General features: G+C 48.8%; 1 protein-coding gene across 2 annotated transcripts in view; it reads left to right on the forward strand.

Moving 5' to 3' along the window:
- The window catches only part of smpd3 (sphingomyelin phosphodiesterase 3), a 62,318-nt gene that overhangs the window by 14,688 nt on the left and 27,994 nt on the right, over window positions 1-19,636 (forward strand). For both annotated transcript variants that reach the window (XM_048973190.1, XM_048973191.1), the window contains exon 2: window positions 4,878-6,742. In XM_048973190.1, coding sequence (XP_048829147.1) covers window positions 5,180-6,742 — 1,563 coding nt within the window. In that variant the 5' untranslated portion in view covers window positions 4,878-5,179. The remainder of the gene's footprint in view (window positions 1-4,877; window positions 6,743-19,636) is intronic.

Raw genomic sequence — 19,636 nt, forward strand, 5'->3', positions numbered from 1 at the left:
CCGAAAATAGAACCTGTACAAATGCCAGAGGTTCCCCATATTGGCTGTGTAACAGGTGCAGTCAGGTAAGATCATATTCAATATACGATTTATAATCAAACTACCACGACACATGCCACAGTGACATGAAGGTCCCTTAATGCACATGAATAGGCGAGTACATACAATACTGTCTTAGGCAGTCACAGAAATGGTTATCTTTACGTTGGTGTAAAACTATGCTATTATCCTATCAAAGTGTGTTAGCTGAACCATTTAAAAACCTCTCTTAAAATCACCTGAATATATGCAGCAACCAGCCGATGCACCCATGTAATTTTTGACTCAACCACCTCATAGCACATTTAGCACACCTCATGTGGCTGATCAATACCTCACTAACTTTGTAAAGCTAATTAGATGAATTAATTAAGTAAGCTGCTGGTGAAATTTAACATGGAATGGCTAAGGTGCCTCTAAGGAGAGGTTTGGGAACTGAAGTGGTGTTCTGTTAGCCATTCAACAAACTATCAGAAACGATTTGGGAAAACAGAAGAAATTCCTGCGTTTTTTTGTCCTAAGCAAAATGTACACTTACTATTCAGAGAAATAGCTTTAAACATTTCCTTTCTCTGCCCAAGACTTGTGCTGTAGGTTAATAGTGATGCAAACACGTACAAATATATATACAATGTTACTGAGACACCATAAACATAAAGCACAGCCAGCAATGTTCAAAATACTCAAAACCTTACAAGTGTGAAGTGACAGTGATGATAGTCTCACTCGGAATGGAGGCAGTCTGGAACGTTCTTACTAAATGGGTTATAGTCCAAGAGTATGGGATGATGATGATTCAGACGGTCCAGTGTAAAGGTGCAATCGTGCAATTCAGCCAAACGGTACAAATAATAGAAATGTTAGGAACATAGACACAGACCAGAGACAAGTGGATAGGATCCTATTATACAGCAAACTTTCTCCTACTCCTCCATCTCCCAGTCTCAGTCCCTTCCTTTTAATCATGTAACTTAAAAGGGAGTTAAATACAAGTTAAATTGATAATACCATTGCAGTTTTGTTTGTTTGTTTGTTTGTTTATTTAGATAAGACCACCACCAGGCTTTTGTTCAGGTGCCCCCTCCCCTCAATGGCCAAAGGCATGTTTTATATAATAAGAGTGGTATCATACCGTGTGGACAGATTACATATAGAATGCATGTTGTACTAACGATATAAACATTTGATGAAAATGTGTGTTGTGTCTGTTAAATAACTAGGCTTGAAGTTTTAAACTAAAGAAGATCTTTAGGGATGTGAGTTTTTATCCTACACCAGATCTCTCTATAGAGATTCTCATCATGTCTGTATGGGTTCAGATCCTGCCCCCAGTCATCTGTGTGGATTCAGATCCTACCCCAAGTCCCCTTTATGGGTTCAGATGCTATCTCCATTCTGCTGGGTGGGTTCAGATCCTACCCCGGTTCTGTGTGTATGGGATTCTCTCCCTGTATAACATGGTGTTTCTCTCACTTACTAAAAACATGTTGTTCAGGTACGTTCTCCCATTTACTCTCACTGTATGAGTATTTCACAAGTACCTAGTTGTCCTGTCAGTGATGTTTTTGCCCCTTGCTTCCTGTGATAGTTTCCATGTAGCCACCTCCCTAACTGCATAATCAATTGCTGGCCATGGATGGAATGGTTGTGCTTGATTAATGAGGAATGCTAATTGAATTGTTTGGATAATTGGCTTTGGGGCTGCGCTCAACCCTGAGCTTTGTGCACTGGTGCCAGTCCAGTGAAGCAAGCCTCATCTTGTGCTGTCGCTCAGGCTCATTTGCAGCGCCCCCTCAGCGCCCCCTCAGCCAACGGACAAAGGGGGAAGATCAAAAAGGCACTCGTCATCCCGGACCAGCCCCCTCCGGCGACTCCGTTTCTCAGTCTCTGTCCACTTCACTCACAGGTGCAATGTTCATAAGGCGCATTTTATTATGCGGCACGATGCCTACAGTTTATATAAATAATAGTGCGGCTGAATCTATCTGCACAGTCGCAGATCCTCATATAGAACAGAGATGCACGGACAGACACAAGCTGCAGACACGCACACATACACACATGCGCTCTCTCTGAGGAACACACACATGCTAAAATGCACATGTTCATAGCCCTGCCTTCAGATCATGTCCTTCCCTCATGCGCACACTGCTAGATCTCCATCACTGAGTGTAATATTAGGAAGGCAGACAGTCGGTCCAACTCAAAAATACCCTTTACAGGAGTACACCAGCCATTTTGTCTATTTCTCCACGAATTGGCTCAAATGTACAAGTGAGAGCGTCGTCAGATTGGAAGGCTGGCTGGGTGTGTGAGTATTGTTGAGGGAGGGCATCATGGGGGCTCCAGTCACCCTGCTGCTTAATACACACATACAGTTAGGTTTTTGTGTGTCTGGGTGAACCAACTTGCACAATCAACAGTCTGGTCGCTACTGGACTGTATCAGCTAGTTTTTGGCTGGTTGTTGATTATTGGCTGCTTGCCATTTACTGTTGGTTTCTGCCTGCTCGCCATTGGCTGTCTTCCATTGCCTGCTTGCCATTGGCTATCCTCCATTGCCTTCTAGCAATTGGCTACCCTCCATTGCCTGCTAGCCACTGGCCGTCTTCCATTGCCTGTTGGCCACTGGCTATCTTCTATTGCCTTTTGGTCACTTGCTGGTTGGTGACTCCATTGCTACTCTCCTCCACATGTCCTCCTTGCTTCCTGCTTTGTAACCTATGGCTAGGGCCGTGCTTGATGTTTCGAGCCCAACCCCCCTCTCCCCCACTTTCTGATTGGGGCTTCCTTGGGTGTGTTGTGCTGCTTGGTTGGCACACTGTGATGGTGGCAGCTGATAGGCTGAGATGGTGGGCCTCCGAGGGGAAAGCTGCTAGCCATGTTCTGGTAGGAGAAAATTTACAGCCGTTGGTTGAAAGATGAAGGAAGCCGCACACCTGCTTATGTATCTTGTCTAAAATTCTAATTCCAACCGTAAATCTGTTTGGGAACCCCATACACATCGGAGAGTGTAAAATATGCCATCAGCATTAAGATATTAAGTCAGGAAAAGTAGAATTTATGCCAGTATTGTGTTCATTTGTGTTATGTAATATATTCAGTGGATGGATATGATATGCTAACACAATAGGGTGCTTAAACGCAGTTAGACACATAGTGGGCATCTTCCTCAGATGGGGGTGGTTCTGAGCGATGGAGAAACCTGCATAGAAGACACCACAGATGGCGCTTTGGCCAGAGGAGGGGGCGGGGGGAGCTGTAATGTGGCCTGAGGGTGCTTTTCAGTGGATGTGACCCACTTAGAAGATATATTTACCCATGATGCAGTCTGTTGACCCCTGTAGACCCCCCCACGGACAGCACCCCATTCCCCGTCTCTGCCAGAGGCGTGTCTGCATCTTGTTCCAGCAGCAACCTCACATAAACTGAAAAAAATTAAACAATCAGGTTGGGCTGTAACAGTACACAAAATTCACGATTTGGTACAAACTTCAGTGTTGGGTTCACAGTTTAGCGCAAATAAGGTACTGAAGGGAATACAGAATTTGTTTTGCAATGATTTATTATTAAAACTACAAACACAATTAGGAACAGTTGTAAACCAAAGGTAATGCGTCTGTCGACATATCTGAAGATAAAAACCCAAGACATGCTTGTCTGTATATTGTAAAAATAAACATGTACAATAAATTTAAAAATAGACTTAAAATATAGCGTCGATCCTAATGAACTAAATCCCATCTAAATTCTATGTTCTCTACTGCAGAGTGTGACTGCATATTTGCAGCAATAAACACCTTTGTAGCCTATAGTTATTTTTTTGACCCGCCCTGAATTTCCTGGTAAAAGTTCCTTAAATGCCATGGGGAAACGCAGAATCTGTCTCTGCCTTGCTTTGGTATCACGCACACTTGAATGATGTCATCTCTAATGAGTTAGCATGTCGGATGTGTTTCCAGCAACATCTGAGTTCAGTGTAACAGACCTGACAGGCGGTCTTGGTCTTATCGACAAAGCCTACGTATTGGGAACCAAAATGTTCCTGAAGTGCCGATTATGACTGACTGTAACCAGCATTAGCCTTGACCAACTCGCAGCCACAATTAGCATAATGTTTTCTGTGCTGAACATCTAGGCCTACTTGCGAATTTAGGTCATGTCAAGAAATGTATTTTTTCATTTCATTGTCCATGCTGAAATGAAAATGATGTACCCAAATGGCACTTAAGGAACATGTGTATCATTATAACTGTGTAATTGGGGGAGGGGGGGTTACATTGGGGGCTGGGTGGGGGAAAGGCACTGAAAAACCAAAAATATGAGATGAGATTTTCTAAAGAACGCTGTTTATTCACAAAAAAGGGAACTGAACGCAAAGGCATTGAAAGGGAACTCATGCTTGCGCTTCTGTGCGGCCCCCATTCACATTTCCCAGAATTCACTGTGCTACTGGTGTGCCGCCTCCCATATGGCTGCTTCCTGTCTGTTTGCGCCCCTGAGGGCAGAGGGACAGACGTGAATAGAGACACAGCTGCGGTCACAATGGAGCCTCCTTGGGTGGATGTATTTGACTTCATTTTTGTCACAATCTCCTGCTCTCCAGGCATCAGCTCTACTCAGGTTCTAGGGGAGAGCAGCTCCACTGGGGTCAAGCCCGCTGCTCGGGCCTCCCTGCTGCACACTCCCTGCTCTCTGTGCCATGTTTACCAGTACGGTCAATATTTACATTAGAACAGCAATTTTTAGCGCTGACTGCAGACCAGTATACCCTGCCATATGGAATGTGGCCTGACTCCTGTTTTCTCTGCTCTCTCTCTTCTTTCCTTTGCACCCTAGGATCCCAAGAGTGGCTTTAGAAGTGAAGATGGACATTTCCAAAGTCCTGTAGCCATTTGGCGATGGACACATGTGGTGTGGACCTGGCTTGGCTATGCTGACCATTAACGGCAGACAGTAATACCTCATCCACTGGAGGGCAATTGGGGCTGGGGGGGGTTGGGTAAAGGGACAATGTTGTGCCTGGAGGCTGGTGAAAAGCTAATCATGTAGCTTTCTCCTACAAAGGGGGCACAGGCCAATTTATTTTCTAATTTTTTTAATTCCTTTTGGTTTTGTTGGTTTGGCTCCATAATCAAAAGATGGTACTTTACACGTCGCCCTTCTCCAGCTCCTTCCTGTGTTTCCTGAATGGCCTGTCATGGGGATTTATTTTCCCCTGCTACTGGCTGCTGGACCGTCTGCTGGCGTCCTTCCTGGCCACCTCCCAGGAAAAGCGGCGCCGCTCTCAGGACCCCTGCTACTTTCTGGCATTCTGTGTACTGGTGTCCACCCCGCTGTACCTGCTACTGCTGGTGGCCTCGCTGCCCTTTGCCCTTCTGGGCTTCCTCCTGTGGGTCCCCCTGCAGTCTGCTCGCCATCCCTACGTCTACAGCTGCAGGCAAGCAGTTGAGGGCCGCATGGAGGCAGCGGACGGGGTATGCACGGCTGGGCGGCTAGCAGAGTGGCGAGCCGCGGGCCGGAGCTTCTGCTTCAGCAGCGCCAACGTGTGCCTGCTGCCAGACTCGCTGGCACGCTTCAACAACCTGGCGGGCACGCAGAGGCGGGCACGCGAGGTGGGACGGCGCATCCGCAACGGCGCCAGCCGCCCACAGATCAAGATTTACATTGACTCGCCCACCAACACCTCCATCAGTGCTGCTTCCTTCAGTAGCCTGGTCCAGCAGGCGGGAGGGGCCTGGCGCCGGACATCTTCCTTAGACCACCGGCCAGAGAGCAACGGGGAGGCGGAGCTCAAAGAAGCAGGGAGTGGGGCACAGGGCGAGGAGGCCCAGGGGATCCCCGAATGCCCGCTGCACCCCGCTGAGTCACAGACTGCTCCTGAGTGCCCCCTCCCTTCCTCGGGTAAGCAAGGGCCCCCTGAGTGCCCCCTCCACACCTCTGGGCAGCAGGAACCCCCTGAGTGCCCCCTCCATGCCTCGGGGCAGCAGGGACCCCCTGAGTGCCCCCTCCACGCCTCGGGGCTGCAGGGCCCCCCTGAGTGCCCCCTCCATGCCTCGGGGCAGCAGGGACCCCCTGAGTGCCCCCTCCACGCCTCGGGGCTGCAGGGCCCCCCTGAGTGCCCCCTCCATGCCTCGGGGCAGCAGGGCCCCCCTGAATGCCCCATCCACCCGTCTGGGGTTCAGATTAGCATTAGTGCCCCAGAGCCAGACCCCGAAGAGTCCGAGTCGAAGGGCAACCACCAAGCGAGGGATGGCGATGCGGGCAGCCTGGAGAGCTGTACAGCGTCGCGGGAGTCGCTGACCCGCTTCCACGTGGCCGACAGCGGTGTGTCCAACAACACGCTCTCCCACCGCACCTCGACGTTCAGGCGGCCCACTGGGCGCAAGCGCCGCCACGCCGACGACGGCTTCGACCATGAGGTCTCCGCCTTCTTTCCCGCCAACCTGGACTTCCTGTGCCTGCAGGAAGTGTTCGACAGGCGGGCCATGGCCAAGCTGCGGAGACAGCTGCACCGCTACTTCCCCTTTCTTCTGAGCGACGTGGGCCGCTACGGCTGGCGGGGCTGCTGCTCGCGCTTCAAGTTTCTCAACAGCGGCCTGCTGCTGGCCAGCCGCTACCCCATCCTTGACGCGCACTACCAGTGTTACCCCAACGGCCGTGGGGAGGATGCCCTGGCTGCCAAGGGGGCACTATTTGTCAAGGTGAGACCGCTGATATGCCGACGTGACAGTATAAAGCATAAAGAACTGGCACTCAGGGCAGAGTTGGGTTGAGGCGTGCCATGTGCAGATACCACAAGGGCTGTGAGTGTACATATTGGGATGTTTCAAATGTTTCAAAACTCCCCTCCAGAACTTCCACTGTCATTCTCTGTGGCCTTTACTTGAAAGTATCATGAAAGATTCACTACTCATCTTGAAAGACCATGTTTACTCAAGCGACCGCATCGCATGACTCATGATCAGCACAGATGTTTCAATGACTAAAGTATTTCTTCCCTGTCAAGCACATTTCCTGCGATCAAATATGCAGATTGAGTGCCAGAAATATATTTAAATTCACCTTTTCTGCGGGTTTAACTGAAATTGAAGTGAAACTATGGCACAGGAATAGGAAACAACATCCTAATAGTATCTGTCCCAGGAAAAAATCCGTTCATAAAGCAATAATTTGCATACTTGTGGTAGTTTGCATGAAGACAGAGAGCACACAGAGCAGACAGGAAGCAGACTGGATTGCAAAACCAGAGGTTTCCACAGTAAGCACTGTGTGTGCTGCCCCCAGAGGATATTCTTTGCCTTGTGTTTACTTCGGCAGAGCCAATATCTATAAGGTGATATATGGGTGCTGGAATGTTTTAAGGCTGAACCAGGAAAAAGCGGAGAAGGATTTAATGCAAGCTCTTCTCAGACTTTCGGTGTCAGCACAATGTCAGGGTCTGATTCATGTCTGGCCTGCAACGTCGATCAGTGTGCATTCACTGTGAATTTCATTTACTTCAGACGCTGAAGGTGCAAAATTAACACACATTTATTGTGGGTTTTAATTTGCCCACAACAGGCGTCTTCGCCTTATAATGTGGAGAACAAATCTGGATGTGGTGGGAATGTACTGATGCTGAATGTAATATGACTTCAAATGAGAATACTGAACCATTCTTAATTTAATACTAAAATGCAGAGAACTTCCTTTAACCAGGAGGATCCTTCCTGTCCCCTTTTGGAGGTATTGTAATTCTCATAGTTATCATTAACAGCTATTTTTATAAGATTATTATTGCTAATGTCATGATAAAAATTACTATTCTCTGAATTTGCCGTGCGCATTTGTGCCCCCTAATGTTGTAACTTATACTGTAACTTATTTTAACTGTACATTTGTAGATAGAATCCGGGATTGACTTTTTTGACATCATGTGATCACATAACTGTGGCTGGATGCCACTTGATAGGGATGCGAGTCAAGCCATGGGGGAGTATATTGCAGTCAGCGGGGGGGGGGGGGGGGCACAGGGCATGTGGTGAGTGGGCTGGGCGCCAGGTCCGGTGCCTGCGCTAGTAACCGGAGAGCCGTCAGCAGGGCCACTAAACGCTCTGTCCTGCACGCTGCTGGATGAGCCGTCGGAAAGCAAAGCCTTGGTACCCGAATCTTTAAGAGGCGTGAAGCTGACACAGGTGAGCAGGACTTGCGCCTGTATGTTCTCTGCGAGACCGTGGAGCTGACCGATGCACCTAACCTCACACCTACACGCTCACCCTATGCGGCTTCCGCTTGGAGCCTTAGCAGCTAATTTCAGTCTTTCAGCATAAACAGACTTTGCTGAGCAATGATGCCACTCAGTGATACCAGTTTTCCTAACGTTGGCACCACCAGCTCGTGTTGGGGGCTGCTGGTGGCCCCACCTTCGGCATGCATAAGAGCCGGGAGTTTATAGCCAAGGGGGGGCTGATCGGAGATTGTTAGCTTGCACAAACAGTGTGCAGATAGGTGCCATAGCTCACTCGCTCGCTCACCCTCTCTGTCTCTATCTCTTTCCTTCACTGATCTGACCCCTTGCACGCCTGCATCTGCCTCTGTGGCCCCCTGGCTCGTCACGGGCCCCAGGTCCCCTTGCTGTCTCGCTGTCCCTTCTGCTCTGCTGTGGCCTGCCTGGCGCTTCCTCACCCCCTCGCGTCCCACTGCCCATCTCACGTCCCTGGTTGTCTGATGCCTTTGGCTGTCACGAATCCGCTCCCCTGGAACTGAAGTATTTACATAGCTTGTACTCTGGCAAGCTACAAAATGATGATGGTATATTTTGCCAAATGGCTGGGGGGGGGGGCCCTATGCTGATCGATGGTGATTGGGAGCTGTGTCACGATTGACTAGAAATGTCTTGGCAATCGACCGCCCAGTGAACACTGCTCTAGGGTATCTTTGGCCTTCTTTAGCGTGTCTGTCTCTGTGTGAATGATTAAAACACTTTGTTTCCCGCAGTCCAGATTCTGTCTGTGTCGTGCTGGGGTGTTTGCTCAGCATCTCGGAGTGCAGGCTGTTCTTTCCCCACTTCTGTCTGTGTACCTTGTAAACCGCCATGACTCAGTTGTAATAACACTCTTTAATTACACGACGCTGTCAGTAAACCCGGGAGTGCTCGCCGGCAGTGGGGTGGGGGTGGGGAGCGCAGAGCGACATGGCGGTGCACAGACGGCCAGGGTGCATCTCAGTGAAGTTGATTGCATTCTCAGCCGTGAGGCGTGACTCGTCATTCGCCCAGTGTAAACAGGAGGTAGGCCGTCACATCAAAAGAGCCTGCACTGCCTTTCTGGCTGATTCCCCGCTCACAGGAAGCACGGCAGATCCTCCCAGAATGCTGTGCTGTCTTCGGGATCTCCCCCGGCCCGTAACGTAACACAGCAGGGCTTCAGGAGCAGCCCAGCCTAAAGCTTCCATTTTATGCAGCATCTTTCACAAATGACTGTGTTGCTTTTATAAAGAGGTCACAAGTTGCTCTTATGAAAGCGCTTTTTTTTTTTTTTTAAAGCTTGTTACCTAGCAACTGACTGTCACTGACAAAATCACATGCGAGTGTTTCTTTAGTGAGCGTGGCACGATGCACAGCCTCTTGACCAGCTCTGCGGTGTCTTTTTGGGAGGTGCTACAGTACATCGGTGTATTTGCTGGAATACCCGGTCAACTCCTGGCAGTTTGATTTGCTCTGGATTCGGGACAGGCCTTACATGCACTTTATTTTATTAAAATCATCCAAGGAATCTTGGTTTGAAATTCTGAGAATTGTTGCTCCCGTTTTTGATGCATCTATTATTTATGGCTTAGCTCTTGCCTGTATACATTATTTAGGACCCCCTTTCTGGGGGGGCATGATGTTTTTATACACACACCTGATTTTACTCGCACACCTTCTGTGGCGCATCAAGCTCAGAGAGTCGAACTGCAGTCACCCATCCTGTGAATGGCGGTGTTGCGTCATGGAAAGAAATCGGATTGCGTGATGTACAAAGACCATGGGACGCATCCGCATGCCAAATGCAGACACTGCCTGGTGGGTTTTGGGGGATGAAACCTGCATAATTTGTGATCTCACATAATCCGTAGTTGTGAAACTATAGTCTTAGGGGAGAACGGGAAGATTAATTACATGAGCTTTGAGCTATTTAGAAAAAATATGCAACTGTGTGTAAATGTTTGAAATACACAGAAGATATATTGAATATTCAAGTTTAGCTCATGTGTTTTTTTTATGTGATATGTCCTGCTGCATTAACAGAAAGCTGAATATTCAATACAGAGTCCTGTAGTCATGCTTATTACAGAATGAGCCCTGTAGTTATTTCTCAGAGATGTAACTGAATATATTTAAATTTAATGAATCTAATGGTCAAAACGTGCTCAGGAAAGCGCTGGCCATGATGACTGTTTAGAAAGAAGGAGGGCAGTGATTTATGCCAGAGAATGTGGCCTTTCCATTACCGGTCATTCATGAGCGTGTGCAGCAGCAGGCTCACTGACGATGTGTATTCTGCAAGGCAGAGTCCTGATTCAGGGCCTCCAGGAAGGAGCAGTGGGCAGGCCATGTTCGGCTCGTCTTACGAGACTGTCAGTGGCTGTTGTCTCACTGCACTGTGGATGTCTGTTGTCTGCAGGCCCATCTCTGTCAGCCATGAGAAGAGCCTCGCAGTCTGCTGCCTGGTTCCATGCAAACAGCAGCGCCTCAAGGCGGTTACCGGGCCGAGTGTCCGGGTAGAAGATATATAGATCGAACCTTCTTGTGCATTCATTGTTTAAAGATCAGTGTAATGGGCACAGAATTGTTTAGCTGTGACGCAATTCTGCCGCCATCATTCTAACCTTCAAACGAAGTTGGTCATAAGAGACGTCTCCCTATCCTGGGAACTGAAGCCAAACAGCCTTCTGTTTATCTCCAGAATGTTCCACTTGGCTTGGTCTAGTTTTAGTGCAGGCCTGTCTTACTCCTGATTTTCAGGCTCACATAATCATAATAAACAGTCCTAGTCAGTTGTCACTGGGGCAAATCTTACTAGCTGCTGCTGTCATTGCATCAGTGTGATGTGGGTTCAGTTCCCATCAAGCTTCGTCTGAGTGAAGTTTTCCTACAGGCTAAAAAACGATCTATAAATTGCCTAAAGTGTGTAAGTGTTTGGGCATGTGGGTATGTGCCTTGAGATCAACTGGGAGGGAACCACTAGGAACTGGAAGGAAGCAAAAACATTGGCATTCTGGCATGGGACTGGGAGGGAGGAAAAACGTGTGAGAAAAAAGGCCTCATAGACGTACACAAAAGCGCAATGCTGCTGCTCAGGGCACAGTGAAGGTTGACGCCACTGGCTTGCAGCTTAAATGCTGGAAGTCTCTGTAAGGGAGAATCTGCGTATTAAATCCAGGCCGTTTCTTTGTGAGCTATTTCAAAGGCACCTGTTGGCTCATTTTTATCATTATCAGTGGCAACAGCAAAAGTGTGTGTTATTTGTTAAATTATGATCACTGCGAATTGGGATCTGCGCCCCCAAGGTTGTGGGTCCAAATTCCCTAGTCATCGGAGTACAGTACTCATCACCATTAGGCCCTTCAGCAAGGCCCCTAAGCCTGGTTACTCCAGGGATGATGACTGGCCCTGCTTCCTGATCCTCATTTCTGCAACAATTTAGACAAAAGCTTCTGCTTGATAAATAAAAGTAAGAGGACAAAAAATTAACAAACGAGAGGAGGCCATTCGGCCCATTAAGCTTGTTTGGGGAGAACTTAACTAAGAGTTGTTAAAATCTTATCTAAATCTGATTTAAAGGAACCCAGGGTTTTAACTTGTGCTACACTAGTAGTAAGACTATTCCATACTCTAACTACATGCTGTGTAAAGAAGTGCTTCCTCAAATCCATTATAAAATGTTCTCCTGATAATTTCCACCTATGGCCACGAGTTCTAGCATTTAAACTAATATCAAAGTAGCCATTTGGCTGAACAGCATCCAGACCTGTTAGAATCTTATATACCTGGATCATGACCCCCCTTAGTTTCCTTTGCTTGAGGCTAAATAGATTCAGATCAGATAACCTCTCCTCATAAGATATTCCTCTAAGACCAGGAATCATTCTCGTCGCCCTACGTTGAACCCTTTCCAAGGCAGCAATGTGCTTCTTAAGGTATGGTGACCAAACCTGCACACAATATTCTAGGTGGGGTCCTACTGTACCAAGGAATTGTATAATCGTAGCATAACCTCCCTTGACTTAAACTCCATGCACCTAGAGTATGTAAAATCATAAAAAAGCCAATGAAAATTATAGCTTAGAAGAAAATTGAGGCAGACAATCAAAGGGCCTGTTCCGTTTGCCCAGGCAGAAGCAAGAACACTGCAGTACATACAGTAAGAGGCAGCAGTCTCCTTCTCTGCAGCATTTCACCTGTTATTCCTGGGCTTGGTCCCTGCAACCCTCCTGTATTAAGTGTCTCATACAGACTGAGATATTTGCGGTCATTTCTGCCAGCAAAGCAATTAGTTTACAGGCAAATCAATGGAACGGAAGAAGAGTAAAATCAAGCATTGTTTTGTGGCAAGTTAACTGCCTCAGGCTAGGCCTGCTTGGGGAAACCTCAGCCTGATGAGAAAAACACACTGGCCTTGAGTGCATCTCAGTGTATTAATGAGGCAACTAATGGCTTGTGGGGCGGGCAATTGGCTTAAAAGCAGCAGGAAATGACACATGCACTTTCCTGAAAACCAGGAGAATGCGGTTTCCTTTTGTCCAGCCATGAACGTTCCCTAGTGTCTGTCCCTGAATTTTCTGTCACTTGCCCATTGACAATGGCGTGTGTTGACAGTAGGAGGACTCATAGATGAGTCTTTTGGGGCCTGTTGCAGAAGGTGCTGGGACAGTGAGGGCAGCCAGCAGGAGGCGCCATTGAGGTAGTCTGTGATATGTTCACTGATTTCATCTCACCACAGGCCAAGCATGTCATGCTTAAACCCAGCTGTGCAACAGCACATAAAGAAACGTGTGACTCGTCTCGTGAAGAGTTCATCATTTCGCGACTTACATTCAAACGGAACTCTTTTCTTTTACTGGCTGTGTGAAGTTGTGCTGATGTCAGTATGGTGCAAATCTGTCTTCATACTGACATCACATCCTCCAGGGGAACTGCTGAAGAGTTCACAGCTGCATGAGATTGCATTGCTTTCATGTGTTTAGAAAACTGTGTACAAGTGGGGATGGTTTGGGGTCATAGAAGTTAAGGACCCTGCAGAGATATGATTACTCGGCTAGTCAACGATGACCTTCCAAACATGCTATGCTACTGAGCTGGACACAGCCCAAGTCTCCACCCTCATCTTTAGGATGTAGGGAGTCCCCACTGGCCCAAAGACGCAATCCATTTGGGCAGCCAAAGGCTCTGAATACGTCTTATCCATCCATCCATCCATCCATCCATCCATCCATCCATCCATCCATTCATCACCGTAACCACTTAATCCCAACTGGGGTCGCAGGGGGGACCTGAACTTATCACAGGAACAAAGGGTGCAGGTAGGAAAGTGTCTTGAATCTGACAAAGAGAATTCTTTAGAATCTTTTAGTTGCAATCTTTGGATAATTTAGGTTGTTCTGATTATGCCGAGGCTTCCTACTTTGGGCTAAATTCATTCACCCTGGATTATGACATTGCACAGGATCTGCTTTTGGCTGATAAAGCGATATCAGTGGGGATAAAGTGTAACCAGTCTGGTCTCCTCTAGGGACTGTGGTGTGTCTATAGAGTAGCACAATGTTAGCTTGGTTGGCCAGTTCAGCTCATTTTAGCTTGGTTTAACTGAGTGATTCAACTTAGAAGCTCAGCTTATTTACAAGTTGCCTAGTAAACTTAGTGGCCTATCATGTGTGAGTTCTGCAGTTCAGGAACTGTAGTTTACCTGATTAACTCTGATTAGTTCTACATCTGCATGGCAGTCGGTCACTGTATGATAGAAAAGTGAAGCTGGTCTAGCCCTGCTGCCCCGCCCCTGCAATGGTAACAGCTGTGCCTCACTGGAGATTTGGTTTCTCTTAACTGGTGGTCATATTAAGCCAGGTCAGCTAGCTCAGTGTGAGGAACTGTCAAGCAGTGTCTGACCTCCGAGCATTCAGTATCCTTGAGTACTTCGTTCTCCTCCTGTGCTGTTCTGTGTGCCTGATCTTCCTGATTCCTGGGCCTGTAAGTATGTGTCTCTCTCACTCTCTCAGAACTAATGTGTGTCATGCTTCTCCTGTGTCTGCACGTGTGCCTGCATGATCCTGCACCCCCCTTCTGGATATCCGACTCCTGCTTGTGTTTTTGATGGCGTCTCCTGCCTAACGTATTGGTTTCCAGTCTCTGCCACATGTAGATCCTCGGTTCCCCTGGAGTTTCGTTACGATTAGGAAGACACTTAAACCTCCACTTCACCAGAGACAAGTGATTAGTCCCAAAGCCAGAGTCGCTAGGTAGTAATTCGCTGTGCTCCTCCCCACACTCTAAGGTGTGCTTAATCCTGGCTAGGAACTGTGGCAGTGGAACCATCTAGGAATTTACCAGAGCTGGCAAGTCTTGTTTCAGAAGAAAGCTTAATGTGCTGGCAACATACACCAATTGTGATTCAAAAGCAAGACACGGAGATCAAACTGAATCTAACCTTATTAAGCTGACTCATACACATACAGCACAGCAGACAAAGTCAAAGGAATACATTCGCCAGCAGAAGATGGACTTGGTAGTTGCAAGACAGATGTGGCTACAGATGCTGATCACGTAGAACCAGGCAGCAGCCCTGGCTACACACGGTGAGCGTGCTGTCTTGTGGACCCCTCCATAGATATTGAATCAAACAACGAATTTTCTATGAAGATGGTGATATTTTTTACTTAAAGATATTGTGCTTAAGACCTCTTTGTAAGAATGCTGATGGATTGCTGGGTTATCAGCTTTCAAGTCTGTCAGCCAGTTGTAACTTTACTGGTGGATGGTTAAGGTCGTTTGCTTCTTCTGCCAAGGTAGAATTTTCCCTGCATTCTATATCTTTATGATATTATGATATAATGGATTGAGACTGCGACCATTCGAATGAGACAAAATGTGAACGATATTTATATTAACACCAGACAATGTTTCTCCATCTTGGCTTTTTGGGTGACCATCTGTGACCTGTGACAGGGGTGGGGGTAGGATGGCTTCATGACTGGTGAGTTAGCGAGGCCCTGCCTGTGGGCTCACACTGCGGGGTGTTGAGGAACAATGGCTGATGATTGCCCTGACATCTTGAGCTCAGCCCTGTCGGAGCTGAGCTGATGGCTTTCCGCTGAGGCCCTGAGGGGCCAGCGGCCTTACAAGGTGCTGGAGTTATTAGGTTCTTTTCTTTTTTTGCTTGCATTAGTAGCCGCAGTGCTCTGGGACGTCAGGATTTTCATATTTTGTGTTCTGCCAGGAGACCGTGACACTCTGCGAAGCCACCAATCAGCAAGGCACTGCATCTGCTAAGATGCTTGTGGGATTGAACAAGGACATTGGCTGTCTGGCCATCCCTGAAGAGAGGGTGCAACCAGTTTTTGGGATGAGGGGACAGGGGAGGGAGTAAGCGGGGTTCAATGCAAGAGTCAGTGTGTCAAGGGCTGGGACGGATTTAGTGCGCGGGTGTGGCTGTAGCATGGTGCAGGCAGACATGGTGGACGACCCAGTTGCGACTCCCAGTCCAAAAACGGGGTTTATTAAATGAGCTAAAAACACTAACAAAACAAAGGACTACAAGGGGTCAAAAGTAAATGGGAATAAACAAGACTAATAACAAAAACAGAGCAGGTAAGCAGAATACACATCTAACACTGAGAATCAAACTCAGTCACAACCATTCAAAATCAACGAACCACTAGGGAATTGAACAGAAACAGGAACTAAAATACTAAGGGGTAACGGGACTAACACTGGACAGGTGAGGCTAACTGGGAACACAGGGCACCGATGAAACTACTTAACTCAAAGGAACTAAAACAAGGAAACTAAAAACTAAGCAACAAACAGGGAAACAGAATGTAACACTGGGGAATTAGAGAGATAAAAACACAAGCAGGGGCACAAGGAGCAAAACCAAAACCAAATAGAAATTCACCAGACACAAGAACTAGAAAGACTAATACTAATGATAAACTAGGGAGTAAAATACAAACACAGAAGAAGCGGGATTTTAACACGCAACAGAGGGATACAGATAATCGCGTGTGCAACAAGGTGAGCCATGTGGCCAACAGGGAACCGAGGAAACACTACATGCTGACAACAGGGGAAGACAGGAAAGACTGACCAACGCCGCTTGCTGGCCAAACGGGGAAGGGACACAGAATGGGACAACAGGGGCTGACCCTGACATCAGTGGGGTGTGGGGTCTCTGAAGGGAACAGGGGAGGGGGGTAAGCGGGGTTCAATGCAAGAGTCAGCAGAGTGTGGGGTCTCTGGAGGTGACAGGGGAGGGTGTAAATGGGGCTCCCTGCAGGAGTCAGCGGGGTATGGGGTCTCTGGAGGGCACAGGGGAGGGTGTAAATGGGGCTCCCTGCAGGAGTCAGTGGGGTGTGGGATCTCTGGAGGAGTCAGCAGGGTATGGGGTCTCTGAAGGGGACAGGGGAGGGTGTAAATGGGGCTCCCTGCAGGAGTCAACAGGGTTTGGGGTCTCTGGAGGGGACAGGGGAGGGTGTAAATGGGACTCCCTGCAAGAGTCAGTGGGGTGTGGGGTCTCTGGAGGGGACAGGGGAGGGTGTAAAGGGGACTCCCTGCAGGAGTCAGTGGGGTGTGGGGTCTCTGGAGGAGACAGGGGAGGGTGTAAATGGTACTCCCTGCAGGAGTCAGTGGGGTGTGGGGTCTCTGGAGGGGACAGGGGAGGGTGTAAATGGGGCTCCCTGCAGGAGTCAGCAGGGTTTGGGGTCTCTGGAGGGGACAGGGGAGGGTGTAAATGGGACTCCCTGAAGGAGTCAGTGGGGTGTGGGGTCTCTGGAGGGTGTGTGCGGCAGGTGGGGTGGGTGGCCCATGGGGGCAGAATCTGGCCACCGTTCAGTGTGACTGCCGTCACACCGCTTTAATTATCACAGCAGTGGGAACTTTAATTAAAAATGTTTCCCCTGAACAGCCAACGGGCTTATAATTAAAGCTTTGCAAACCATACATTGGTCTGGCTGAGCAATGTTTTAATGGTTTAATGAACAAGATGTGATCTTATGTTGGTGTGGGCATTATAAAAGCAAAGTGGGGTAGATTGGCAAAGTTGTCCCACTGTGTTACTTTGATGAAAAATAAAAATTGTTCCGTTTGGCTTAGAGTCGCGCTGCCTTTTATGTACTGGAAGTTCCTCTGATCTGTAATCTCTCTAATCAAAATATTTACTAGGCTACTTTTTTCTGCGTTTGATTTGCTGTCCATATATAACTAAGGTGTACAAGAGTCACAGATAAGCAGTCAAGCCTGGAGCAGCCTAATGGGATCTTACTGGCTGGATATTAAAGACATCTTTCCCCTTTTAACCTCCAATCAAGCAGTATATTGCCACTGATACTGTGATTAACCTCTTTTGGTCTCTTTTAAGTGGCAGCGAATTGTCTAAAGAAATGACCTCGATTGCGTTTCACTCCCATTGGATGCCCCTCCACTGGAGCGGGTACGCGGAGCAGCACACAGGCCACCTACGCACCCCTAGGGGGGGCTCACTTTACTCCCAGCATGCTCTGACCTCGGCCACATCGGTGTTCCTGAAACATTTATGCCACGGGGGAAGGGGAGAGTGAGCAGGGGGGTGGGGTGACCTGTGTTTGGGTCCTGAATGGGTGAAGAACCGGGTTAGAAGCACATCAAACTGATTTTCTGTGCAGTTGGCTTGAAAAGCCTCATGTGTATTGATGGGGGTGGGGGATTGTGGGGGTGGCCAAACCCTAACCCTGAACCACTTACAGGCCCCACATTTCGCTTGACAAATTAAGCACAAAATTATACTTCAGGGACTCAGAGACATATGTACTGCAGTTCCACAGAACCTATGACGGGAAGCTGCCATATCACTGTTTGAAGCACAAGGGGACACGTCACAGCATCATATGGAAGCGTATGGAGATAATCAATATAATAACTGCACAGCCAAACTCAGCCCAGCTGCAAACTTCAAAAGAAAATAGCATTGGCTAGCTGAATGAAAAACAGAACATTACTTAAAAAAAGATTTCTTCTCCCCTCTTTTTTTCTTTCATTTCTTTCTTAGCCCATGATATTCTTTTCATTTCTCTATGCTCCTCCTTCTCTTCTTCTTTTCAATTAAAAGAACACATGAAAGATTCCTTTGTGAAAAGTAAAGTACAACCAATAAATGATGCTAAAACTCAAAGGTCTGGACACTTTAAACAAAAAAAAACAAAACCCCCACAAAACTGAAAATGTAATTAAATAATACTAATATGCGTAATCACACAATAGCAGACAACTCAACCAGCTGTGCGACTTACTCATGATAACATTTCTGTGTAAGTAAAACTCCCGCAAGCGTAAGGCTTCTCCATTTCCAAATAAAATAGTTAGCAGGGAGCTCTCTTTAATGTTAATACACTCTAGCCCTGTCTCATAACCCCCCAGCCCTGTCCTCTGACCCCCCAGGCGTGTCCCCTAACCCTCCGCCCTGTCCTCTGACCCCCCAGCCCTGTCCCCTAACCCTTCGCCCTGTCCTCTGACCCCCCAGCCCTGTCCCCTAACCCTCCGCCCTGTCCTCTGACCCCCCTGGCCCTGTCCCCTAACCCTCCGCCCTGTCCTCTGACCCCCCAGCCCTGTCCCCTAACCCTCCGCCCTGTCCTCTGACCCCCCTGGCCCTGTCCCCTAACCCTCCGCCCTGTCCTCTGACCCCCCAGCCCTGTCCCCTAACCCTCCGCCCTGTCCTCTGACCCCCCTGGCCCTGTCCCCTAACCCTCCGCCCTGTCCTCTGACCCCCCTGGCCCTGTCCCCTAACCCTCCGCCCTGTCCTCTGACCCCCCTGGCCCTGTCCCCTAACCCTCCGCCCTCTCCTCTGACCCCCCCGGCCCTGTCCCCTAACCCTCCGCCCTCTCCTCTGACCCCCCTGGCCCTGTCCCCTAACCCTCCGCCCTGTCCTCTGACCCCCCTGGCCCTGTCCCCTAACCCTCCGCCCTGTCCTCTGACCCCCCAGCCCTGTCCCCTAACCCTCCGCCCTCTCCTCTGACCCCCCAGCCCTGTCCTCTGACCCCCCAGCCCTGTCCCCTAACCCTCCGCCCTCTCCTCTGACCCCCCAGCCCTGTCCTCTGACCCCCCAGCCCTGTCCCCTAACCCTCCGCCCTGTCCTCTGACCCCCCCGGCCCTGTCCCCTAACCCTCCGCCCTGTCCTCTGACCCCCCAGCCCTGTCCTCTGACCCCCCAGCCCTGTCCCCTAACCCTCTGCCCTGTCCTCTGACCCCCCAGCCCTGTCCTCTGACCCCCCAGGCGTGTCCCCTAACCCTCCGCCCTGTCCTCTGACCCCCCCAGCCCTGTCCTCTGACCCCCCCGGCCCTGTCCCCTAACCCTCCGCCCTGTCCTCTGACCCCCCAGCCCTGTCCCCTAA

This window comes from Brienomyrus brachyistius, chromosome 13 (genome assembly GCF_023856365.1).
Source record: "Brienomyrus brachyistius isolate T26 chromosome 13, BBRACH_0.4, whole genome shotgun sequence".
Lineage (NCBI taxonomy): Eukaryota > Metazoa > Chordata > Actinopteri > Osteoglossiformes > Mormyridae > Brienomyrus > Brienomyrus brachyistius.